Here is a 25,380-nt window from a genome sequence, read left to right as displayed (position 1 = left end):
ACGTAGCAGACGGTGTTGAACACCTCATATTCCTGGTTCCGCGCAATCTTGCGTAAGATTCAGCTCTCAAGGACGAAGAATGAGCTTGTTTGCGTTAATCTTCATGTTGGTTGCACAACCGCGTCATAATTGGGCTTTACCTCCACACAACTGCCATCGGCTATTCTCGTCTCAAACCCCTCTCTGCTTGAGTGACACTAACTTCACAGACTGCCATTGTTGGCCGTGCAATTTCCAGGATTTTTGTCAAGGACTTTGACAAATGAGAGAGTCTCGCCGCGTCAGCCGGTGCCATTGACTGGGTCTCAAGCGTCAGAATCGTCAAGACTGAATACTGCACCCAGCAGATCCCCATCCATCAGACAACGCCACATATGACAGCCACTGTGGCACTAGCTAAACCTGAATTTCCTGGGGTAACGTAACCGTATGGCGGGTATCCTTGTGGCGCCCCCTCCTAAATGACGACTGCCAATGGAGGGACATCCCACATCGTGAGTGGAGAGGCCGTTTCCCTGTTTTCAAGGGCGAACCTCCTCGGATCCGTGTGCCGGAGCGCGGCCAAGACCGGAGACAAGCTTCCACTACTGCGGGAGCGGATGGAAGCTCGATCACACATCCCCGCAGTTCACGTCATGAATCCCTCCCTCGCCGTCATGAAGGTGCTTCTCGAACCGAAGTTTTGCGCTCGGAAGCTGAGTCTTTTGCCAGTGGAACTCCACATGAGCTCATAGCAAGAAAATTCGGAGCTGAGACATGGCCTGCTGATGCTGCGAAGACGGCGGCAAGACGGTCTGGACCTCTGGGCTAGAGAAGTTGACGAAGGTGACATCACGCTGGTTATTGGACGAGAATGGATGAACATCGTGCGTCGAGAAGCAGTATTTGATGCTCTCTGTCCCACGGCTTAATCGACTCAGAAGAACACTCAACAATACAATTTAATACCAACAACAAAACACAAGCTACTTTGATACCCCGAAAACCGAGCCTTAAACCTTATACTTTGTTATTACAATAACTCTTTGCTACCTCTACAACATCAATAAGTCAATCAGGAATCATGGGTTTGGGAGCTAAGATCAAGAACGCCCTCCACAGCGACGACCACTCTCAAAAGACCACATACGAGGGCGACCAGCCACCCGGAGCATTCCCCTCCGACTCTACCACAACCGGAACCTCCAAGCCCACAACCGGTGGCTACACCGGAGGCACCACCGGCACTACCGGAAGCCATATCCCTAGTACCACCGGTACCGGCACGCATCACACCAGCAACACCACTACTGGCTACAATGATCCCGATGGAGTTCACGGCCCCCATGCCGGAAGAGTAGCCAACAAGGCCGATCCGAGAGTGGACTCTGACCGGGACCACCGCGACGCGCCCACCTCCGGCTTGACCGGCAACACCCACGGCACCACTCACGGCACAACCACTGGCCGTACTGGAGGCTTGACCGGCAGCAACACCGCAGGATACAGCAACACCACCACAGGCTATGATGACCCCGATGGCGTCCACGGCCCGCATGGAGGAAGAGCTGCCAACAAGCTCGACCCCAGAGTCGACTCCGATCGCGACCACCGTGGTGCTCCTACTGCTGGTCTGACTGGCGACAACACCTACCACAACACCACCGGCACCGGCCACGCCGGAGGTCTCCACAGCAACCCCCACGGTACCACCGGAGGTGTCGGAGGTGTCGGTGGCAACACCACTACAGGCTACAACGACCCCGATGGCGTTCACGGTCCTCACTCCGGCAGAGCCGCCAACAAGCTGGATCCCAGAGTTGATTCGGACCGCGACCACCGCGGCGCGCCAGGCGCAGGTGTCGCTGGCACCCACCGTCCCCATGACTCCGGTGTCGAGGTCGGCCACGGTGTTGGCCACAACAAGCCCTACAAGGGCGAGTACCTCGCCAACGCTGAGCGCGCCAACGCCCAGGACCCCTACTGGGGCGACGTCGGCCGTGATGGCTCTGCTCTCAACAAGGACTTGCCCCTGCGCCCCAATGAATCTGCCGTCGGTCATGGAGGTCCTCAGGCCGTTGGTGGAGGACACTACAACCCCGCGGCGTCAACGCACCACGACCCTGCGTCCAGCGTCGACCGTTCTATGGAGGGTCGCGGCTTTACTCACCCCCACGGCTCCGGTGCTGGAGTTGGCGGTGCCGGCAGTGACCCCTACAGCGGCGTCCACAGCGCTGCTCACAACCCCCAGGCGGCTTTGTCCGGCGGCAACGTCAATGACCCGTACGACACTCGCATGAGAGACAGAGACATGGGCCGTGAGCGCACCGGACATGGAGCTGCTGGTGCTGGTATCGGTGCTGGCGTTGGTGCTGGAGCCGCCGTGGCTGCTGGCCAGGCTGCTCACAGACATCACCGCGATGATTTGCATGAGTCTGGTCTCGGAGGTAATAACACTGTTGGAGGCGTTAACTCTCCTGTTGGGCACAACACCCACGGTACCCACGGCGGCGTCACCGGAACCCATGGTGGTGTCACTGGCGCCCACGCTGGTGCCGTCCATGACCAGCACCGCTCCAGCCTTACCGGCAACGAGCCCGGCGTTCCCAAGACTAGCATGCTCGATCCCTACAACCAGTCTCCTACCGGCACTCACGGCACCACCCACAGCAACGTTGCTGGCACTGGTCTCGGAGGACACACTGGATCTTCCGGTCTGAACCAAGGTACGCACTCTTCTCATGTCCCTGGCACCACCGGCCCGGGACTCCAAGGAATGGGTCCTGACCATTACGGCCCAGGACATGATGGAGCCAAGGTCTTCCACACCTGCACTAAGTGCGGCGAGGACAACGATATCAGCAGATACTTCAAGAAGGATGCTGTTTACCGTATGAACTAAGGAATTTGTTTGATGAAAGCGAGCACTGTACCTATACCTTGTTGTATTCATTAGTTAACCCATATAATGATCATGACCTTAACGGCACTATTTCAATCCTTTTCCTTCTCCTCAATGTGCACGTACAATCTATTGGGTCGCCCAACTCCCAGTAGTTCGCAACGGCTTTGCTCATCTATGCCGCTATTCGACGGGTTCTCGCAAAATTACCCACTGAAATAGATGTCCATATTTAATCGGTTCTTAAAATGCTTACCACCGTCTCTTCCAGCGCATCCGCATGTCTCTGTCCGGCGGTACAGCTCCCGCACCAACATACGCCTTGTCATTCATAGGAGGCCTTTCCGAGTGCGACCCATTAAAGTTGACCCAATCTTCAAACTCAATATCAAACCGAGACGCAATCATAGCGACAGCCAGCATGATTTCCTGCTTAGCAAAGAAACGCCCTGGACACATGGACACACCACCACCTGCAACACGTATATTAGCCAGGGCCATGGAGATGACTGGGGGTATACGGCTTACCATATGGGAAGAAGTCGCTCGGTCTTCCGGCTACGGCAAACTCCTTGACTCTCTGAAGTTTGCCATCCTCATCCTCTTTCTCGACAAACTTGATATGACGTTCCGCCCAGAATTCCGACGCAGGGTGCCCCTCGACACCCCACACTGACTCTTCACGATGCCCAATCTGCGTCGGTGCCTGCACCAAAGAGCCTTTACTCAGATGATACCCATCCAATTCCATTGGTTCCATAACTTCACGAGTGATGTTGATGGACACGTGCATTCGTAGTGTCTCCACGTAGATGGACTGAAGCAAAGGCAGGGTAACTAGTTTTGCCACATCAAAGGTTCGATTCCCAGTCTCGGGATCAATGATGGACACCGAATCAACCTCTTGACGGACCGCCTGGAAGAGCGACCGATCCTTTATCACTTCCATAACAGCCCAAGCCGTCTGGGGCACGGAATTCGAGTTGATGCTACACGGAAGTTTTCACGTCAGCCAGGTTACTTCCAGAACCAGAGAGAAACTGCGTTTCATACCCTGTGATACTTCCAATGTACATCCCAGCACGCGATTGAAGCGAGAATCCTTTCTTCTCCCAAAATTTTGAGTGCTCACGTTGGAGTCTCGAGCCAAAGATCGGTTCCCAGTCCGCGTCGGCATCGGGCCCGTTCCAGTCAAACTTGGCCCAGGCATCAGTCAGAAAGTCTGACATCATGGCTAGGGTTTTGCGCTGAATCTGTTTTGGTTTTGGATTAATCCAAGTTGGAAGGCCATACATGAGCTGCATCGCGATCGTGTCGAATTCCCAGAAGATGTCGACGAATCCCGAATGGTCCTCAATCAGCTTTCGCCCTGCAAGCGAGATCGTCGCTGCTTCTGCCATATCCTTTTTAAGATACTTGAACAGTTGCAAGGTTTCCCACTCATCACGGGGCTGCTGGTCGAGCTTCTCGCCGAAAAAGGTAATGAACGACTCCGCCAACTTCGCGGTGGCCTCGGCGCGAAAGAGGTGCTCGTTGAAGACGTGATGCAAGCCGACCCAGAACCTCTGATTCTCAGGCATGCTCTCAGTTCCCGCAGCCGGGGTCTTTAGACGACCAGATCTATCGTTGTACATTACCGCCACGTCCTCGTCAGTCATCCCTTGCAACCGCCCATTGACCATGACGATGAACTTATCCGAGCTGAGCGTGTTATTCGAGCTGTTGCGAAACAGCTTCTGCACATTGTGAGAGCCTGCAACCAGGTACACAGTGTCGGCGCCAAGGTTGAACTTCACCACGCTGCTTTTCTTCAGTGCTTCGGTGGCGCGCTCGAGGAATCTACTGTTGTCGGTGATGTACTGATATGTGTTTGAGACATAGGGGATGAGACCCGGCAAGCTCGGGGGCTCGTTTGCCTTTGGTCGCAAGACATGGCGCAGGAAAGCTATACCAATAAGCGGTAGCAACAGCCAGGTGATGATTGGTGATGTCGCATGTTGTTGGAGCGACTGCAAGAGTCCTTGGTTGCTGCCAAATGACTCGGAAGTATTTGTCGAAGCCATCGCCAGCTGTCTAACAGGCAACTACCGTACCCCAAAGATATGTGAGGCACTTGATGATGATAAAAGAGATGTGGCGTCGGTGAGGGGTAGATAGACCGTTGTTTTTGTCTCGGAGGCGCACCATTCCATCATCCGAAGTTTGGCTTTGAGTTATCCTGCCGGTGCGTATCGCTGGATTGGGAATGTTACACTAGGCTCGTTCAACTCGTCATGAACATGGATAGCCAAGGTTTGAGCTGAAGGATCGAAGAAAACATGCATATAACTGGCCAATCCTCAATGAGGGGTTCATAAGCCAGGAACGCGTGGACAGTCACCGCACATGGCAAACACAACGGCATCCTCACTCAAATCATCTCGCTCGTTTCTGTTTCCGATACAGCCAGTGAGGTGCGCACGAAGGATTGCGCTAATTCAGGGTGCACCCAGCCCGCGTCCTTATGAACGAAAGGGTATAAGCGCGTAAGCATCTTCCCCTTGATGACGTCCCAAGACCCTCGTCGAGCGGTTATCGTGCATCACATCGCATCCCATATTGTTGCGAATATCGTCTGATTTCTTGTGAGGCTCGTTGAAACCCGTCTATGCAATGTCCAGAGTCTTCAGTCGCTCGGTGTTGGTCGCGATGCTTTGCTCCAAAGAGATCCAACCCGGCCTGCCCAGCCTCTTCAGCAGGCTCTCTGCCCTCGCAATGGGCTTCACTGTCACAGGATATTCATCATTGTGGAAATTATCGGCAAACTTCCTGCCCGGATTCTGCTTCCGAAGGATATCTAAGATGATGTCCCAGTTCATTGGGTAGGCAAATGCGAAGATGCGTTCACCCTCGACATCAGGCAGAAGAGCCGCCGCAACGTGTAGGGCAGCATCATCCTCGACGTCGATGAAGAAGTGGGGAAGATGCCAAAGCTCAGGAAGTGTCTTTCCCTCAAAGAGTTCGACAATAAGGCCGAATGACGACGAGCCTCCAGTTTGAGACGGGTCGATGCTTCTTCCAAAGTTGAAGTCTGGAACAACTAGCAGAGAGGATGAGAGTAAGCATGTGCGGTCGTGTGATGAATGAGGCTTCTTCTATGTTGCCTCAGAGAGTATCGAACGCCGACTTACTCGAGTTCACCACGATATCTGGACGATTGGATTTATTCTCTTCGTAGAACTTCCAGATGTTTTGCTCTTGCTCCATCTTACTCGCGCCGTAAATCGCTCCGCCGTGTTCAACACCCCAAGGAGGAGGTGCCCAAGCCAGTTCCTTGGCGTCGTGACCAAATGTGTCCACATCCACCGTCTGACCCTTCAGGGCAAAGAAGTTTTCCTTCTTGAGTGGCATGAGAGTTGAGGCTGATGAAGTTAGAATGAACCGTTTCATGTTTGGTTCCTTGTATGCTGCCTCGATAGCGACCATCCCGCATTTCACTGCACCTCCAATTACTTCGGCTGGGTCGCCGTTGAAATCGATGACGGTAGCAGTGTGCACGAAAATTGACGCCCCTATGATATTTAGTCAGATGACCCTACATAAAAACGGTGCACTCGAAAGTGCATGCCTGAAGCAGGGCGGGTTCTCGGAGCTTGACGCCGTGCTCGAGGGCCACAACAGCACTTACCTTTGATAGCCTCATCATACGCGCCATCAACCTGCATATCAGGAACCACATGTAGTTCAAACTTCCCTACCCCGTACTTCTTCTCAAAGTGTGGGACAAGCCAAGCACTCTTCTTCGGGTTACGGACCGTTCCGCGGACTTTATATCCATATCGAATGAACTGGTCTGCGATGTGAGACGCAATGTAGCCATTAGCGCCAGTGATTACGGCAATTGATCCCTTAGGGACAGCAGGGTTCTCAATGAACGACATGCTCAATTCGGTAGTGGAAACTTGGTGTGTGTCTGTGTTGTTGCTTGAGTTCAGATGCCGTAACGTATAGCTGCGTTTAAATACGTATAATGTGGTGTGAACAAAAAGAAGGGGAAGTTGAATTCGAGGATCGTTCAGACGGCATATTCTTATGTGATCTGGATTAGCATATATCATAGAGACTTTGCCGTTGAGAAATGTCTCGGTATGTGGCCGGCCGGAGAAAACAAACATCTCCGTCAAGTGGGTCGGTGACTCGGGCTCGACGTGATGCCGCCGAAACATGGTACGGAGGCAGTGGGTTTTGTCCGCCGTCACCTTGAGCCGCAAGTCAATAGAAGTTGACTCGGGCGCCACTGCTGAACTAGTCTGAAGCATCATGGTTCCATCGATCTAACCTTAACAGTTCACAACCTAACGAGGAATTGTTGGATGTTGTGTGGGTTGAAAGCCTCGAATGCTGTTTGTTCCGATGAAAGCTATCATCTTCTTCTTAGACGAGTCCACAAGTATCCATCCTCAACGCGTCGACCATCCGTACAAGTGTTGACTGGAACCTCAATATGCTGTTCAGAATTTGAATAAAGTGGATGTGAAGTCAGCAACGTGTCTTGGCTCCTTACTTGCCATTACAAGGCAAATATTGTTGGGTTTCGCGGGAACAAGTTAGATTTGACCTCAGCGCCAATTTGCACACAGAAATTTTCGTCTCCCTCCTTCAAAATATTGGTAATCTCCCGCCATCATTCTAAGCAGGCGGAATGAGCACGATGCTACAATGGTGTGTGGAGGAAATGCACCAGAAGCTGCGTCATGATGCATGCAACCCTTGCAAAGCTGAACCCTAGCTGAGGTTAGCTCAAGCAGCGTCCTAAGTAAGCAAGGCTGCGAGAAATATGGCTATCGCAAAATCCATCAGCACTAAAATTATCGAGCTTCAATTATCACTGACCGCCGCGATGGGTTGGCCTCTGAGCCTTGCGTAGCGGAAGCCATTGGACCTACCAACGAACGGCTTCCAGCGCCAAAACATTTCATGCTTAGTAACTCTCCCTTGCCGCCGCAGACATGGCCACCAAGCCCAAGCAGATCCGGTTTGAAGAGGATGGGTTCGATGATTGGTCAGACTCCCCGGAATCGCCTTCCCGGTCACCAACACCCAGTGTCAGTTCCTTTCAACGTGACTCTCGCCCAAAACGTGGCACGACGCGGATTCCTTCACGGATTGTTTCCAAGCGCGCATTGATACATCTTGGATACTCCTTTGCCGAAGATGGAGACACCATTATTGTTCAGCTGGCGCTCGGACAGAATCACATCGAGGAACTTCTTGAACTCAGCAACAGAATCCGAAGCTCAGATCAAGGGACTTCTGAAGTCGGCGATAGCGGTGAGACGGGCCCCCGAGATAAAGATCAAGGCTTTGACTGGATCAACGTCAATGCCCCTGATACAGAGACGCCGCATCTAGAGACGGGAGAAATCGGAGACTTCTCTGGGAACGAGGATGAAGAGTCGACGCTAGATGACACGGATTGGGACTGGGACAATCTTGAAGGTCCAGTGATCTACTCAGGGGTTCTAAATCTGAACAGCACAAAATCGTCCATGGACAATGACATGAACTCTACTGCCGGAAAGCTTCTGGCTTGGAATCAAGAAAAGTCAGATCTCATTAATGGAGCTAAGACGGAGCTCAATACAGCGTATGCAGCAGAGTTCTATATGGATCGAGCCGGCAACCAAAAGATCACTCTTGCCTGCCCGGAAGACTACGAGTTTGGGGCTACAGATGAATCTCTTGTTCGGTTAAGATGGCTGTGAGAATAACCCAAACCATGAGGCAAATGTCAAAACTGACAAAGAGATACCTTAGACACGTACAGTCCGAGTCCTTGAATGTTGCGACTATGGAGGTAAGCTTTGAACAATCGTGAGCAACTTCACAAACACAGAAGCGTGGTCACTGACCGACAAGTAAAGACTCTTATATCAGACTGTCCATACATATCCCAATCACTTAGGCTAGTAGCACTTACAGTTCTCAAAGAAGTCACTGCGAAATGTGAGAGATCTTCAGAAAATGGCTCTTACCTCGAACCTGGCTCAATGATCCAATACATTGGGAGATACAATAGCTCACTTGGGGTCTATGCAGACGAAGACGCCTCTGATACCGAACCTGTAGTCTTCATCTCTTCACCTCATCTTCTTCTTACCGACAGGCGCTCAGCCAAAAGATTCCCCGGGAAGCACTATATGAGGAGTCTTCGAGAAGTTCTCTATGGCTATGACGACGAAACACAGCCCAATACTGACTCTCGAGGACGAAATTTCAAGCTTGACGAGGATGGACCGCCCAAATTGAAGGTCCCGCAAATTTGGACCCTAATAGTTGGTGCAGGTAAGCTTTTCATTTACTAAATAAGGCACTCGCTTACACTTCCTGACTATATCAGACCTGATGGTCACCTTCTCAGAACTCTTGTCGCCAGAGATACAACAAAATCTGATCAAGATTGACCGGACGAAATCATCTGCAGGACTTTACACCGTCAGGCTCATTAACGAACAAGACATGTGTCGGTATCATGTTGTCGTTAAAGCCGACTGGAAATATGCAGTGATTTCACGGTTGACGCCAGCTTCATCCTACTAGGAATTTTACTAAGAATTGGAGGACTTCCTCAAGCATGCGGTGGCACTGGCACTTAAGGGGCAAGGTCCTGTAAATGCAGCTGCTTACGTGCTAGTCAACGATTATTGGGGCATAATCACAGCAGATATCTGGCTGAACTTACTTGCGAGCGAGACGATCGAGGACTATGTCTTCGGAATCCGAGACAAACACGAGGCGCAGCGGAGACCCAATGAGGAATTCCTTGCCCTGTCGGAAAAGCTTCTCACTGCGGGGAGCAGGAGCAATCTGGGCAGCCGCGGAGCGTCGCGCCGGAGGTAGGATATGAATGAGATCTTACGTTTTTGTGCGCTATATGTACTGATGATTCTCCACCATTCACCTAGTTCATTCAGGTCCGACTCGAGAGCCACAAACCTGAATCCGATCGACATGGATATGCAGATGGTACTGCATCCCGGTATGTGGGAATATGGTGGTGACTCTCCGAGCCCTTCAGAAGACGGGTTAGACCAGGTAGGAAGCGACACGTTTGAAACTTCAACCCTGTCATTTGACTTACACTTGGGCGTTGATAATTCATCACTCGATGGCACTGTTGACTTGACTACATCCATGTCGGAAACAAGCTTTAGGATGAGAAACATGGCCAACTTTGAGTCATCTGTCTCGCTTGAGGGTGCTGAAGCCCCGAGGCTCTTCAAGCTTAAAAAGGAAACAGAAGAATCGGATCAGACGAGTCAAACAGTACGTAATTACATCATTTTCATGACGAGACGAAGCTGACAATGGTTACCTCGTGCAGACTGTTAGCCCACGATTACAGCCTGGCCAGCCATATGTCGAGGTTGTTGGAGAAAGAAGATTTACTCTCCCACGAATTCATAGACAAACAACTCGATCTATGTCAACGAGGAGTTTGAGATCGAATCTCACGTCCGACGTTCCTGTATCACGTCGTAGACGACGTCGAAGCCGTTCAAGAACTCCAAGCTTTACTTATGCCCGCGAATCTCCTTTAGAAGCAGAGCCACTTCCATCTTGGCTCACTGATCAGGAGCAGTTCAGAAGAACACGCAGTGACGCAAGTTCTTTCAATGGCTCGTGGACCAGACAAACTCCCGATCGGGGATTTGGAACAAGTTTTCTCTCCACAAGCTTACCGCCACTGGATCTAGGCGATCTCAACTTTGTACCGTTTCTTGCCTGGAGACTAACATGGGACGACGACAAGAGATCACAGTCCGAGATTGAAAAGACCCTTACTCAGCTACTGGGTAATCTGAATGCTACTATCGAGTCGGATAGAATGGGAAAATGGTACAAGGCTTCTTTCGAATGTACCAAGGGCGAGCTTACGCAGCGGCTAGCTAGCATGCTACAATTATCTCCTCCCAAACCAACTGGAGAGGCAACTGAGGGCGTGGCGCAGACTAACTCGAGGCCGGACGTCAATCCAGGCTCAAACTCTGTAGTTGACGCCGATCTACAGGAACCAGACCTAGAGACCAGCATTGAACATGAGGGGTCTACTGGAAGCCTTGTAGCTCCAGCGTCGACGTTGTTTGGGTCTACCGAGAACGAAGAAAATGAGTTGGACCCGAAGGTTGAACCCAACACATACTTCCGCCACCCTATACACAATTCATCAAGCGAAGATCTCCGATCTGGTAATGACCTTTGGAAACTGATGGATTCCAAAGAGGACCATGAATCATTCCTCCTGTCGAGAATATTTAGCGTTTCTCAAAGTATGCTCAGCGCCTTTCTTCCCGACGAGGGGCGTCTCGTCCATCATCCGGTCTGTAAACGATACTGGGGCTCAGTCGACGCAATATTGAGGGTGAGGGCTTCAAGCAAAATGCAAACGTTTGTGTCTAAACTAACATCCTTCAGGGGCTTCAGTGGTCGATCGATGAGATGAAAGGAACGGATCAGCTTTTCTGGTTTATAACACGGCCTACTACCCCCTTTCCGCCAGGAGAGTCAGCCTCAGTCTCAGGCTCAAGAGCTCTAGGCGATTGCGATGAGTGCGACAAGGTGAAGAAATACTTGTCAGCAGAAGAAGCACTCGACCATTGGCACAAGGTTCACATGAGAACTCCATGTCTGCACCAAGCGAGAAAGGACCGGGTATTTGATGATCCCTGTTTCGTTTGGATCCGCCGCCATACAGTCGAAGAATCCCGGACTGTCAGATCGAAGGAAGCTCCTAGGAACGAAGTGGTTTCGTGTCTAGAGCTATTCTATGAAGAGTTACTAGACATGGTTGACCGGACAGAGGAGCTGCACAAGCTGGTCATGAGCGTGACTAGCCTGGGAGACTCGGTCAACTGCCATGACAGCCGACCTCATCTGCCCAATAGCCTAGTTGAGGCCTTTGAGCGGATCGTTGGCCTTGTCGTACTGAAAGCCAAGGAGATTTCCTGGATGAACAGACTCACTGTCACTCCTGATTCGTTATACGGCCGTCATGCTGAGCGACGCTTGATGGATCTCAAGAGGAATGCGGCAGCAATCTCAGAGCGTGTTCGCAATCACCTCGACCGGGCGAAGGAGGACATCATCCTATTGGGAACCAGTAGAGGTGACATGGACAGGATCATTATCGCACCAATAGGCCCCGAGTTCCTGGCAGTTGCGCTGATCAGCAATCTGCAGAATAACATCTCCAAGCGAGGCACCAACGAAAAGGTCGATCTCATCAGTCACTACCGGAACCACACTGCCAAACTCCGTTTCAATACCAACCGAAAGCCGAAGCGGCAGGCTTTTGTAGAGATCCATACTCTCGAAGAGGAGTTGGAGGCTTTGCAGATGGTGGTCGCTTCGCAGCAAGGACTATTGAGGGCGTACCAGAGGCTCTTTTCCCCGTTAAATTTCAAGTACCCCACGACCGACTGGATCTACTATAAGGAACGAAAATCTCTGTTCAGACTCGAGAGCAAGTGCGTGCGCAGACAGCAGCGACGCTTGGCGGAGCGCGATAGGGCACTTGGAGTTCTTCGGAAGAAGGTGAGGGTGTTGAGAGACGAGACGAAGCAGAGAATCGAAATCCTTGACGAGGGCCATGGAAAGGCGATTCGGGTGTTTACCATAGTTACCTTGTTCTTCTTGCCATTGTAGGTCAACTTTCACCTTGAGTTGTTGAACTTTTGGGGCTGATCACAAGATTTAGGTCATTCATCACCAGCTTTTTCGGAATGAATACGACCGACATCAGAGATACCAACTATGACCAAAAGATCTTCTGGATCTCGGCCCTCCCCGTCACGTTTGGGGTCATAGGGTTAGCATTTCTGTATGGCTACAAGTGGGATATGATCGCGGGATGGGCAAACAGGACGCTGAGATCGGCCGACAAGAGTACAGCCCCCCATGATTTCTTGAATGAGGAGATACCAACTTGGACGAGTACGGCGGAACCGAAAGATACCTGGTTGCCAAATCATGGACGAGCCAGCGTCACCGGGTGGAGGTATCGAATGTCGTATCTATCCGCACGGCAGCGGCGGCGAAAGGGCAGAGTTCCTAGGAAGAAGACGGACGATAGTCTCTTTCGGCCATAGCATTCACGAAGCAGAGGCAGTTTCTAGGTTGAGGTAAAGCGGGATGCTTGCTATGGTCTCGAATAAAAAACTGAATGGACATGGTATCTTTAGCGTGCCGCAGGTGGCTTCTTCGTATCCTCCTCTGGTTGCTCGCGTTCTTGGCCATCGGCATCGAACAGGGTTTCCTGAGCTACACAAGACGTCAGTCAGATTATCACCACCAATGCAGGCGAGCGACTTACCACTCCAGAGCTCAGCATAGAGTCCGCCCCTGTCAATAAGTTCACGATGGGTACCCATCTCGGCTACGTTGCCCTCCTTCAGTACGATGATGAGGTCCGCGTCGAAAATGGTGCGCAGTCTGTGGGCTACGAATACACTGGTCCGTGCCTTTTCACGAAGAATGCTGTTAATGTTGAGCATAAGAGCCTGCTCGGTGTGGGTATCCAACGCGCTGGTGGCCTCATCGAAGAAGAGCAGAGGCGGGTCCTTGAGAAGGAGTCTGCTGACGGCCAGACGCTGCTTTTCTCCGCCGGAAATCATCAAGCCACGCTCTCCCACCTTCGTCTGGTATCCATCGGGGAACCGCTCAATGATTTCGTGGATGCGTGCGCGCTGAGCGGCGGCGATGACGCGCTCCGGGGGTGCTGACATGTCGCCATATCGGATGTTGTGCTCGATGGTGTCGTTAAAAAGCGGAGTGTCCTGGGGAACAACGCCAATGGCCCGGCGGAGAGAGTCCACCTGGACTTGGCGAATATCCTGATCGTCGACAAAGATGCGGCCAGACTGCGCGTCGTACGAACGGAAGAGGAGTCGGAGCAAGGTAGATTTTCCGCAGCCGCTAGGACCGACGACGGCGACCTTCTTGCCAGCCGGGATGGTAAGCGACAGGTTGCGGAGGATGGGGCGATCGGGGTGGTAGCCAAAGGTGACGTTTTCGAATCTAATTTGTCCACCCTTGGACAGAGCCAAGGGTTTGGCGTCGGGCGCGTCCTTGATGGAGACGTTGACCTTTTGCAGGTTGAACAGTGTCTCCATGTCGAGCAATGACTGGCGAAGCTCACGGTAGACGGAACCAAGGAAGTTGAGGGGTACGGAGAGCTGGAACACGAGCTGGTTGACCATGACGAGGTCACCGACAGTAAGCGTGCCTTGGGCAACACCGTTAGCAGCCAGATACATCATGGCTGTCAGCGCCGAGGAGAAGATGATGTTTTGTCCACTGTTGAGGAAGGCTAGCGAAGTTGCGACTTTGATGGAGCTCTTCTCGTAGACCTGGAGGGCCTGATCGTATCTCGCGACCTCGAATTTCTCGTTGTTGAAGTACTTGACAGCCTCGTAGTTGATCAGCGAGTCTACGGCAACTGTCGATGCCTTGTTATCGGCCGCGTTTGCTTGTCTCCTGAACTTTGTTCTCCAAGCTGTCGTCCAGATAGTAAAGGCCGTGTACCCAACCATGGTGAGTACCGTAATGGCGGCGAACTTGGCGCCATACTGGTACGTCAAGATACCGCAGACCATCGAGATTTCCAGTGCAGTGGGGAGAATATGGAAGACCATGCTCGTCAGCAAGAAGCTGATGCCCTTGGTACCGCGATCAATCGCCCTTGTCAGTCCACCAGTCTGCTTGGACAGATGGAAGCTGAGGTCCAGCCGCAGCAAATGATCAAAGACGTTGCAAGCGACTCGCCGGATGGCCTTCTGAGCAACGGAAGCAAAGACGGCGTTTCGGAGCTCCTGGAAGATTGTGGCGCCTATCCTCGTCGCACCGTATGCCAAGATCATACTCCCCGCGATTGTCACCGCCGTGCCGCCGGTTGCGCCAAAGTCGACATTCATAGAATCCACGATGCTCTTGAAGTAGAAGGGAACCTGCACGTTCAGGACCTTTGCGCCAATCAACAAGGAAACAGCCAGTCCGACGCGGAACTTTGTGCTCAAGCTGTCCTTGGGCCACAAGTATCGCGACATCTCCTTCATGATGGCCCAGTCGGCCTTGCGCTGCTCCTGTGTAGACTTTTCTGGCGTTGCGAGAGGATCGACGGCCGCACTCTTCTTCGCCTTGGCAGGTTCTGCCTTGGAGAGCTGTGCCGTGGTCTTATCGGCGCCATTATCGATCTTTGCCGTCGTCGGCGGCTTGGGTTGGTCGCGTCTCGAAGGTGCACTCGTTTGGAAGATGCGGATGGGGGCCCGGGGGCTTTGAGGAAGCCATGCCGGTCGGTAGAATTGGGTGTGGGAGATGCCTCGAGGGCAGGCCAAAGGAGCCTTGGTGACGGCTCGGATGATCATCGTAATCGTGCCCTGCGCCGCAACTCGATCATCTTCCTCGTGGAGTCTGCGGTGAGAGACGTGTCAGCGAATGGCGGGGTGACGGGGGCTGAGCCGAGCTATCGATAAACGATCCGATCACGGGCATGGACGGAGATCGGCGCAACTCACCACAATTGAAGAGTTCAGACAGCAAACATGAGGCCAATCGTGGTTTCCGGATGATGCGGGAGGGGAACGGCAACCGGATTGTACGTGGTTGGGTGTCAAACGCGGCGATGATGCACAACGAGGCGTAAAAGTCGCAAGCACCGGGCTCGGCATTGTCGAGCGCCTCGGCCGGGATGATGCAATCGCCGGCGCCTAAGGCACCTTGAGAGCCCGCCCGATTGGCTCCACACCAGACACACCGAGCACACCGAGTACAGCAAGGTGCGCAATTTCTTACCGAGGCTCACCAGTCACGGACCAAGGTCTGTAGGCACACCGAGAATGCTCACCGATCATTCCCGTGGTAGAATAGGAAGAAGAACCAGCCTAACTCAAACACGCGCCTTGTGAAAGAGCTTTAATGGTATGAATTATTCTTTCTGGCGCTTATGGATCTTTAGGCCATATAATTCAAATGCATCAACTCAGCACTGGCTCTGCTCAGCACTATCAACATCGCGGGCTACAAGTCTAGGTAGAGTGCAAAATATGCGAAAAGGTGAGAGCCAACGCAGTGCAGGTGACGTATGCATCGCCGCTTGGAGCATTCGTGCTCCTTAAAGCATTCTCAAAATCGCCGAGCTTCGGTTATCGCCCTTGAAGCGGGCCGGGGGGCTAGATTTTATGTCCGGCCGATGCGGCTCGCCCGTTTTTAGAGCCGTGCCTAAGTTTTAGTTCATCGCCTGCGCGGCCGCCCTCTTCTAATTCTAGAGTCGGGTCCCAAGACGCATGTTCGGGTTCACACGCCGTTCATCCGGTCCAAGGCGGTGCTGTGGCTCAAAAGCTTTCAATGTGGAACAATCTGCATAACAGTCAACAGTTATCACCAACGTCAGGGGCTCCGGAGTGGTTGTGCCGGCGGGACTCTCTCCAAGCCGATTAGGAACTTTGGAAGTGAAGAAGCGGCATGGCGGCGACTCCTGTCAAAGATTGAGTGGGGGGTACCATGTAAAGTTTTGATTGTTGATGTCGGCCTCGCCCGCCCTCTTATCCCTATGTCTCGCCATCGACTCACTGTCACCCTATCATCAGCCCCTCGAACGCACCCAAAGCTTTGCCGCGTAACCACATGCACTGGTCTAGATATCCAGCCGTAGTGGGCAGACCGTGAGGTATCTCAACGTCTCTGGCTGGGCTGACGGATCAGCTTCCATCAAGATCTGAGATTTGGAACTCAGGAGTCCAACACTTCAGCTACCATTGTCCATCTGATAACATCGCCAAGCAAAATGGCGCACTTGTGAATTATGATTGTGATAGCCCAATGCTACCATCCACGTGGTTTAGCTCGCAGATGTCAAGATCGCCTCCGGGATCTGCGAGCAGAAAAATACTCCTTTTAGAACATTGCGCATTCTAGCCCGGTAGCCCCCAAGGGCGAGGCCGCTTCTTTTAGTTCCCTTTCCCGAGTCCATGGGCTCCGATTGCAGAGTTTCTAACTTTCTAGTGCGTCGAGCAGGGAATAGCATTATTCGAGGTCCCTCTACGGAGACAGCCACGCGTCGCCCACGTAGAGTTCGGATTTCCCGGTATGGGTCCCGGGTTTTCCGCTGCCCTGGAAAAGAATTCTCGCATACATTTGACCCTGGGAAATCGGAGTCTCCATGATAAAGACACTTAAACGCCATTAGAGATGTGGCTCAGATGTGGCCCGCTTCGCAGCCTTAATTTATCGTGAGTCTCCTGGCGACGCGCGATATCGCCTCCCGCCGCCGCTTACAAACTTCAACACCAGAGCTGTGATAGTAAACAGCTCAGCGTACAATAGTCCTCAAATCGTTAGAAAATATACAGAAAATATAATGAGCTTTGATAATTCGAATGAATATGATTTCGACAATATCTAGGTGAATTCTTTTGTCAATGAACAAGACCTTTAAGAATAAGGCCGAGACCTGAGCCCGGTGTCCGGGAGCATCCCCCACATGCCGGGTCGTGGAACTTCGCCGATGGATGGGGCTCACCGTGGATCATCATCACCACGAACTACGGAGGTAAACTCGGGACGTCGGCGCTATCGCCCCATCGGCCACGCAACGATGACGGCGGAGCATGAAACTGCAATCCATAGGAAACAGGAGCAAACAGGAGGAAACATGGGAAAACATGGAAACACAACGTTGATATAAGTTCAGACGTTTCGCCAAGATGTAGACTTGAGATGAACACCCATCAACCAGTTTCATTCTTTTGCTTCAACCACTATTAGACATTCGCTTTTTTTGCCCAGCATGAAGGTTTCTACTTCTGCGGGCGCGCTCGCCGCTCTTTCTTTCGCTTCTTCTGCATTTGCTGCCTCCAACTCTTCTTCCACCCTCACCAACGCCATTCTCGCCGACGGATATGGTACGTACTTACATCTCTTACAAGTGAAGGTTTCCACTTATACCTAACCTGTCATCAATAGTCTCCCTCGGCCGTTTCGACGATGCCTACCAGAAGGCCAAGGCCTTTGTTGCGACTCTCGACACCGCCGCCAAGGTTTCCATCATCACCGGCCAAAGCGTTACCGGCAACGCCACCTGGACCGCCCTGAACAACAAGGATGGTGTTTCCGGCATCAACTACCAGTTCTACGTCTCCGGCTTCAGCATGGCCAACGCCCTGACCATGAGCTGGAACCGTCAGCTCATCGAGGAGCAGTTCAAGGCCATCGGTGACGAATTCTACGGCATGGGCTACAACCTCATCAACGGACCCGAGGCCGGCCCGCTCGGCCGCACCCCTTACGGTGGAAGAACCCCCGAGACTTTTGGCTCCGACCCCTATCTCACGGGTATCGCCATGGGCAAGGCCATCTCCGGCATGAACTCCGCTGGTGTCATCGCCGGTGGCCGTCATTTCCTCCTCAACGAGCAGGAGACTAACCGATCTTCTGGTATCTCCGCCACCACCACCAACGTCTACTCCTCCAACGCCGACGACAAGACCATCCACGAGCTCTACTCCTGGCCCTTTGCCGATGGTGTCCAGGCCGGCATGATGGCCGTCATGTGCGGCATGACCCGCGTCAACGACACCCTCTCTTGCGAGAACAACGCCCTCGTCAGCAAGCTCCTCAAGAAGGAGTTCGGTTTCCTCGGTCTCGTCTTCCCCGATGTCAACTCTCAGTCTACCTCCTACGGCTCCGCCAACGCCGGTCTCGACTACGGCTCTAGCACCTACTGGACCGAGGACATCCTCACTGCCGGCATCAACAACGGCAGCTTCACCCAGGCCCGCCTCGACGACATGGTCGTCCGCAACGTCATTGGATACTACTACGTCGGTCTCGACGACGACGGCAAGCAGCCCTCCAAGGCCTCCACCACCGAGTACCGAGACGTCCGCGGCAACCACTCCAAGCTCATTCGCCAGGTCGCCGGCGAGTCCATCGTCCTGCTCAAGAACTCCAACACTTCCGGCCTTGGTCTCCCTCTCCAGAAGCCCCGTACCATCTCCCTCTTTGGTGCTCACGCCGGCCCTGCCCTCGCCGGCCCCAACCAGCCCTTCAGCGTTCAGGGTACCGACAGCGACGTCTACCAGGGTCACCTTGCTTCCGGCACCAGCTCCGGCCAGCTCTCGCTCCCCTACCTCGTCACCCCTTTCCAGGCCATCACCCAGCACGCCATTGACGACAACAGCATGATCTGGTGGCTCCTTAACAACACCTACACCTCCACCTCTTCCGGCGGCATGTCTGGCGGCGGTGGCGGCGGCAGCCCTCCCGGCGGCTCTTCCAGCAACAGCACCGGTGGCGGCATGGGCGGAGGCATAGGCGGTAACAGCACCGGCGGTGGTATGACCGGCGGCGGCGGCGGCGGCCTCGGCAACCTTGGCCAGGGTACCGCCATGACTCCGTCCTTCACCAACTACGCCGAGAACTCCGAGGTCTGCATTGCCTTCATCAACTCCTACTCCGGCGAGGGTGGCGACCGTAGCCTCCTGTACGACGACGAGCAGGATGCCATGGTTACCTCCGTCGCTTCCAACTGCAACAACACCGTCGTCGTCGTCAACACCGCCGGCCCCCGCATCCTCGACGCCTGGATCGACAACGAGAACATCACCGCCGTCATCTACTCTGGTCTCCTCGGCCAGGAGAGCGGTAACGCCATCGCCGATGTCCTCTACGGCAACGTCAACCCCAGCGCCAAGCTGTCTCACACCATTGCCAAGGACGCCGACGACTACCCCGTCTCCATCTGCTACACCGAGGACTGCGACTTCACCGAGGGCGTCTTCATCGACTACCGCTACTTCGACTCCAAGAACATGACCGTCCGCTACCCCTTCGGCCACGGTCTCAGCTACACCGCCTTCACCTACGGCAAGGTCGACGCAAAGGTCACCAACCAGACCGCCGCCGACTCCACCTACCCGACCGGCACCCTCGTCCCCGGTGGCGAGGAGGATCTCTTCGAGGAGGTCGTCAGCGTCAAGACCAACATCAAGAACGACGGTGGCGTCCAGGGCGCCGAGGTCGCCCAGTTGTACGTCAGCTTCCCCTCCGAGGCTGCCCAGCCCCCTCGCGTGCTCCGCGGTTTCGAGAAGATCGACCTCGCCCCCGGTGCTGCTGGTGACGTGACCTTCAGCGTCCGCAGACGTGATGTGAGCTACTGGGATACTGTTGCTCAGCAGTGGGCTATTGCCAAGGGCAAGTACACCTTCTCTGTCGGCTCCAGCTCGCGCGACATCCGCGCCTCGGCGGACATTACCATTTAAGGCAGACAGACATTGACCTTTTTTTTTCTTTGTACATACTTTTTTAGAAGTCAATTGTCCTTGACGTTCTGATTGGACTCGCTGTGCTATAGATATAGACTAGATACCTCTTGCTGCAATTCATTCTCTTCTACAACACATTCTATCTTGATATCGAACTTGTGAATTCTTCAAGTATTTCTGTGCTCAGATCATTTCTCAAGAGAGGCGAATCGAGCATGAGCGTGAAGCAGATCTGATTCTCTCGTATACTACGGCCATGGCTTGGATACGTCTTAAGAGATACTTCTGTGACATTTATATTCCATTTTTAAGCTGCCAGAAAAAGCAGGAATACACAAATTTACCATGAGGAAGGAGGCAGGAGCAACTCAGTCGGGCTCAGTCCTGCCCCCAAAGGCTGTGATTCAGAGATATCGTCTTCGCATCAGCTATAAAAACTTGTCCAGATTCTCTTTCAACTTTGGCTGCAGTACATCTATACTACACACGCCATAGCGCATCACCATGACCTTCTCATCCGATGATTACGAGTAAGTCATCTGATGCAAGAACCATTTGAAAAAATCCGGGTTAGCCTCGTGTTCAGCCTCGGCTACTTCGATCAGAAATACATCAGCCCGCAATCGTCATTCGATAGGATGGAGCTGACAAAGGGGGACACACAGGCTCCTCAAGACTGGCATGCTCTCAGACTGCCAAATCAAGTGCGAAGGCATGACATGGAATCTGCACAAGTCGATCTTGTGCGCGCGTTCCAAGTACTTCATGAGATGCTTGACGGACGACTGGCCAGTATGTTTTTGTAAATGGAGACAATGGAGATTGTAAATGCACGATCTAACTTGTTAATAGGAGGCCAAGACTGGCATTGTCGAGATCACCTGCTTCACTGAGAAACAAATGGATCTCCTCTTCAACTACATCTACACCGGTGGTAAGCAGACCTCCTTCGCCCCGCTCCTCCTGCTCTTTATTTCTCCCTGCATGCCTTTGATGATCGTGGGTGGGAAGGTTACACTGTTGTCAATGAAATCCACTGGATACAATACATACTCCTTTCATAAGTCGAGCTTCACCCTTGAGGCACCTTGGAGGATATTGGCTAAGCGAACCGTCGAACAGTATTCGACTTTTACAGCGTCTGTCAGAACGACACCTTCCTGCACACCGCCATTCAGCTCTGGACACTAGGTGATTACTTCTTGGTGAGGGTCCTCTGCTCTGAAGTTGAGTGGGAGCTCACAGCCTACACATTATCCCGTACACAACAGGCAGCCATATTCACAGGCATGCACCAACCCAGCCCCCAAGATTGGGTCAATGCCGGTCGACTTCTCTATACAGACTACCAAGACGTGGACAACACACACATTCTCAGGGCAACATTCTTGGAGATTACGCTTGGCAAGCCATGGGCCCGGAAGCTGCATCTCCAGATGCCTGAGTTTAAGACTCTGTGCCAGGAGCAACCAGACTTTGGCAGCGATTGCATGATCAAGCTCGTCGATGACGGTGTCCAACGACTTCAGTAATCAGGAATCACTAGGAGGATTGGAGAAGAAAGGCTCAATTTTCCTCTCAGATAGTTTCAGAGTTCAATAAGAGGGCGTGGATGGACTGTGTATATGCTAGGGACACTTATGAGTGGGCCTGCCACTGGACCTGAGATGGAACGACTGCCATAGAGACGAGGCACCTACTACAGGGACTTGCCCAAGCCAACGATGCACCTATGGGAACTTCGAGACAGTAAATCATCCACAATATTCTTACGGAGAACGCCCAGCTTCTCACCAGAATCCCCTTCTATTGACCGTGCTGTTCCCAATTTTCGGCAAGACTGTGAACTTGGTCGTCAACCCCTTCCAGCTCTCACTTAGCTGGGGATCAGCAAATGGTAGCAGCACCGCAAACCTCATTCTGTTTCCAAGTCAGCATCGTTTGATCCAAGGCACATCATCTGCTGGGGACGGTGGTGTAAGAACTCACGTGTAATTGCCCGGTGCCATGACACTTCCGTCGCCCAACTTGCCAAACCAATAGTACGCTGTCGTGAACCCGCCCGTCGTCAGTGCGTTTCTCGCGACATCAGTCTCTGGAAACGAGAAAGTATCGCTGGCGTTGTGGCGAGCGGGGTTGAAGCTCGACGTCTTACCGGCAGAGGCCCAGGATGTGGCTGAGCCGACGTAGCCTCGTTGTCCGGACACGGGAGGGTATTCCCAGTCTGGCGCCTCGTTAAAGTTGGATTCATAAATCTGGTGCTTTGGTTTAGTATTAAGCCGTAATGCCATAGGGTCGGGCGTTGAAGTTGACTTACATCCCACCGAACCTCTCTTGTGCCCCATTTGGCCTTCATGAACATCATGGGGAAGTCTTGTATACCACTGGCGAGTTCAAAGCTGAAGCTGCAATTCAAGTCAGCTTCATGTACCAACGGGTCCATGACCACATCACACTCACGTCGTCTTGTTACTATACGCGCTCGTCGACCTCAACCATGGGTAGGTCCCATGGAAGGGACTTTCCATCTGCTTCTGCAAGTCGAAAGCCAACCCTTGGTAGGGAACGGATACAGTCTCCCCGTTGTCGCCCTTGACCAAGAGACGACCACCGTAGGCCGGGAGCGCTGTTTCGTTAACCCCCTCTGGCGCCTCAAAGATGAATCTAGGGAAGTTAGCCTCGTCCTCAACATCCGTTCTTCAAAGAAGAAAACTCACTCTGCTCGTCTCTCCTCTCCAGGACCCAACACAAATTCCTCCGGCACCGTAACCCTCGCCGAGATATTGCTAGGCACGATTTCTGGCCTATACTTGATCCTCGGCGTCTCTCCCGGATCACGTCCATCAAAAGCCTTAAGCATCTCAACCCCAGCCCAGCTCTCAACCTCGAAGGTATACCTCACCGTCTGATTACCTCCGTTTCTGACCAGAACTCCTTGATTCGCGCGGAAGTTGGCAGTATCATTCAACCCAAACCTCGTCAGCTCCAAGCTCGTTCGATATCCAACAACCTTGGCCGCATCAACAAGCCCACCACCAACCTGCTGCGACGGCGCCCGATACGCCTGATCCGCATCGCCACTATACAACAACCACGGCAACGAGGCCCCCGTCGAGATGATCCTCATACTTAGGTCCCTCGCAAACCCCTTGCCGTGAATACTCCTTCCGCCATGCTTAGAGATATACAACGCTGCAACACCAGCAACATAAGGTGTAGCCATACTCGTCCCAGACAGCAACACAAACTCATTGTCATCCCCGCCGAGCCACGTACTAAACACATCCGTCCCTGGCGCAGCAACATCAGGTTTGACAGACAAATCGTATAACCCGCCCCAACTCGTGAAATACGACGGCCGCAGCACCTCTTCTCCCTTCACCTCATCGCGCTTCACCTCCGCACTCGCAACACTGAGCACATTCTCGCCAGAGCTGCCCGTGCTAGCATAGTACGCCCCTCCGTTCCCCGAGTTCCCGGCGCCAATGGTGACGACCACGCCCTCAGCAGCGATCCGGCTCGCAACGACAGCCCAGGCATTACTCGCGAATCCCCCTCGACCGCCGATACTAGCAGTAATAACATCCATCCCATCCTCGTACGCGCGGAGGAACGCATCGATAATAGTCGCCTGATCCGTCCCATCACCCGGACCAAAGACTTTATACGAATACAAACTCGCATCAGGCGCAACACCAACCCACCCGGAAGAAACATCCTCCCCGGCAAGGATCCCCGCGACATGCGTCCCGTGCCCTTGCTCATCAGCCGGGTCCGCATCGGGCTTCTTCTCGGTGCCGACGACCCACCCGTCCCCGACGAGGTCCCAGCCGCCGGCAACCTTGAACCCGGGGCCAAAACCCGCGCCGAGGGCGGTGTGTTTGTACCATATGCCCGTATCGACGATGCCGACTTTCACGCCCTGCCCGCGGACGCCTTGTTGGTGGAGTTCATCGACGCCCGTGGCCCAGTGTACCGCGTGCGCTGCTGCCGCGGTAGGGTCGACTGCGACTTGGCGCTTGACGGGGGCGATGAGGTATGCCTGCATGTTGGGCCAGACGGCTACGATGTCTGGGAGGATGAGGAGGGATTCGAGGGTGTGGTTGTTTGTTTCTAGACTCGCGCCGGAGAAGAGTGGCGAGTCAAAGGTTTTGAGGACGCGGATTCCTGTGGAGGAGAGTTCGTCGCGTTTGGCTTTGGCGTGGGTGCCCTGTTGTTGGTCAGTCTTGAGGAGTTAGTTAGAGATGGTGAGAGGACTTGCGCTGGCGAATTCGATGATGAAGCGGTGTGCTTCAATCTTTGGAGAGTCGTCGTCGGTGATGTCTTGAGCGGCGGCCTTGGCGACCCAGGCGAGGGCGGACAAGATCCAAAGGCAGCGCATCGTGGTTCTCGGCCAAGTTCTTCACATCTACCGTCACGAGTTTGCTGTGACTGGTGGCTGCAGCTTGTCGAGTATAGAGACAGCGAGCATACCGACCTTTAAACCATCGCGACAACTCATCATACGCTTCTCTACGCACAATTCGCAGTCTCCAGCAATGCGTATCAATTGCCCCGCATCTCATGCGAGCAAGGGTTCTGTAATGTGCTCGTTCTCTTTTTGATAATCCAACGTCGGATCAGGAAGCTCAAAGAGGGAGGTCGAAAGCGGTGATGGGTCCGACCTCGCTATGGCAGGATGTGCCAAGACAGCGCTGGGTATGGCTGGTGAAATAATGAACATAATGAGCGAGATCGAGTCTTGACGTTGTCTATGATTACATCTACCTACTCGCGACAGGTGGTCACGTCAGTCATCAAATCGCGAGGTGCTCGTAGTGATGGATGAGGCCATGTTTGCTCACTACTGAGCATCAAGAATCGCATCTCCAGCCCCGAGGATCGTAGCATTCGCCAAGAGATCCACACGACTAGGATCTTGAATCTGCGCAAACGTGCTCTTGGGGAGTCACCAACATTCTATTCGATAATACTCTGAGAGGCAACGAGTCCGTGATGTTGTCAATCTGATAGTTGCGAGTCTCTCTGTGTACACGATCAGGTTACTTTTTCGTCCAAACATTTCCAATTGAAAACAAGTGATTCGTCCGTCCCAACGGAGCAAACAAGCTTCAATTGAGTTTCGGCCATTCCGCCCGAGCGTATGCCAGGAACCGGGCTGTAGATCCGACGATCTCGAGCACAGCCGCTGTCAATGTGACG

The 25,380-nt window shown here is 53.2% G+C and overlaps 10 protein-coding genes across 10 annotated transcripts; 6 read left to right on the top strand and 4 right to left on the bottom strand.

The window, feature by feature from the left end:
• Positions 1-461: 461 nt before the first annotated feature.
• CLUP02_06986 (uncharacterized protein) lies at positions 462-911 on the top strand (the record flags this gene model as incomplete). Its single annotated transcript, XM_049285983.1, has 2 exons — positions 462-662; positions 735-911. The coding sequence occupies 2 exons, from the start codon at positions 462-464 to the stop codon at positions 909-911; spliced, it is 378 nt and encodes a 125-aa protein (XP_049143126.1).
• A 152-nt stretch (positions 912-1,063) lies between these two features.
• On the top strand, positions 1,064-2,881 carry CLUP02_06985 (uncharacterized protein; the record flags this gene model as incomplete). Its single annotated transcript, XM_049285982.1, has 1 exon — positions 1,064-2,881. One exon carries the CDS (start codon positions 1,064-1,066, stop codon positions 2,879-2,881), a length of 1,818 nt encoding a protein of 605 aa, XP_049143125.1.
• Positions 2,882-3,133: 252 nt separating this feature from the next.
• On the bottom strand, positions 3,134-4,944 carry CLUP02_06984 (uncharacterized protein; the record flags this gene model as incomplete). The annotated part of the gene is made up of 3 exons (XM_049285981.1): positions 3,134-3,354; positions 3,410-3,870; positions 3,935-4,944. 3 exons carry the CDS (start codon positions 4,942-4,944, stop codon positions 3,134-3,136), a joined length of 1,692 nt encoding a protein of 563 aa, XP_049143124.1.
• Positions 4,945-5,526: 582 nt separating this feature from the next.
• On the bottom strand, positions 5,527-7,182 carry CLUP02_06983 (NAD dependent epimerase/dehydratase; the record flags this gene model as incomplete). The annotated part of the gene is made up of 4 exons (XM_049285980.1): positions 5,527-5,960; positions 6,052-6,432; positions 6,549-6,844; positions 7,034-7,182. The coding sequence occupies 4 exons, from the start codon at positions 7,180-7,182 to the stop codon at positions 5,527-5,529; spliced, it is 1,260 nt and encodes a 419-aa protein (XP_049143123.1).
• A 687-nt stretch (positions 7,183-7,869) lies between these two features.
• On the top strand, positions 7,870-13,008 carry CLUP02_06982 (uncharacterized protein; the record flags this gene model as incomplete). The annotated part of the gene is made up of 11 exons (XM_049285979.1): positions 7,870-8,621; positions 8,678-8,717; positions 8,785-9,205; positions 9,261-9,424; positions 9,494-9,756; positions 9,835-10,186; positions 10,245-10,289; positions 10,328-10,375; positions 10,497-11,282; positions 11,336-12,561; positions 12,618-13,008. The coding sequence occupies 11 exons, from the start codon at positions 7,870-7,872 to the stop codon at positions 13,006-13,008; spliced, it is 4,488 nt and encodes a 1,495-aa protein (XP_049143122.1).
• Positions 13,009-13,097: 89 nt separating this feature from the next.
• On the bottom strand, positions 13,098-15,622 carry CLUP02_06981 (iron-sulfur cluster transporter ATM1; the record flags this gene model as incomplete). Its single annotated transcript, XM_049285978.1, has 3 exons — positions 13,098-13,180; positions 13,233-15,328; positions 15,549-15,622. Coding segments are annotated over 3 exons (2,253 nt in total), but the record flags the coding sequence as incomplete, so codon positions are not given.
• Positions 15,623-15,960: 338 nt separating this feature from the next.
• Positions 15,961-17,527, top strand: CLUP02_06980 (uncharacterized protein; the record flags this gene model as incomplete). The annotated part of the gene is made up of 6 exons (XM_049285977.1): positions 15,961-16,021; positions 16,183-16,564; positions 16,630-16,711; positions 16,919-17,069; positions 17,134-17,230; positions 17,353-17,527. The coding sequence occupies 6 exons, from the start codon at positions 15,961-15,963 to the stop codon at positions 17,525-17,527; spliced, it is 948 nt and encodes a 315-aa protein (XP_049143120.1).
• Positions 17,528-17,702: 175 nt separating this feature from the next.
• CLUP02_06979 (uncharacterized protein) lies at positions 17,703-20,175 on the top strand (the record flags this gene model as incomplete). The annotated part of the gene is made up of 2 exons (XM_049285976.1): positions 17,703-17,817; positions 17,879-20,175. 2 exons carry the CDS (start codon positions 17,703-17,705, stop codon positions 20,173-20,175), a joined length of 2,412 nt encoding a protein of 803 aa, XP_049143119.1.
• Positions 20,176-20,682: 507 nt separating this feature from the next.
• On the top strand, positions 20,683-21,710 carry CLUP02_06978 (uncharacterized protein; the record flags this gene model as incomplete). The annotated part of the gene is made up of 4 exons (XM_049285975.1): positions 20,683-20,708; positions 20,844-20,970; positions 21,031-21,112; positions 21,301-21,710. The coding sequence occupies 4 exons, from the start codon at positions 20,683-20,685 to the stop codon at positions 21,708-21,710; spliced, it is 645 nt and encodes a 214-aa protein (XP_049143118.1).
• A 167-nt stretch (positions 21,711-21,877) lies between these two features.
• CLUP02_06977 (subtilase) lies at positions 21,878-24,559 on the bottom strand (the record flags this gene model as incomplete). The annotated part of the gene is made up of 7 exons (XM_049285974.1): positions 21,878-21,908; positions 21,973-22,098; positions 22,168-22,433; positions 22,496-22,583; positions 22,639-22,842; positions 22,896-24,372; positions 24,436-24,559. The coding sequence occupies 7 exons, from the start codon at positions 24,557-24,559 to the stop codon at positions 21,878-21,880; spliced, it is 2,316 nt and encodes a 771-aa protein (XP_049143117.1).
• Positions 24,560-25,380: the final 821 nt, after the last annotated feature.

The sequence above is a fragment of the Colletotrichum lupini genome, chromosome 3, assembly GCF_023278565.1.
Source record: "Colletotrichum lupini chromosome 3, complete sequence".
NCBI lineage: Eukaryota > Fungi > Ascomycota > Sordariomycetes > Glomerellales > Glomerellaceae > Colletotrichum > Colletotrichum lupini.
The sequence above is the reverse complement of the archived record's forward strand: the minus strand, read 5'-3'. Positions and strand labels throughout refer to the sequence as shown.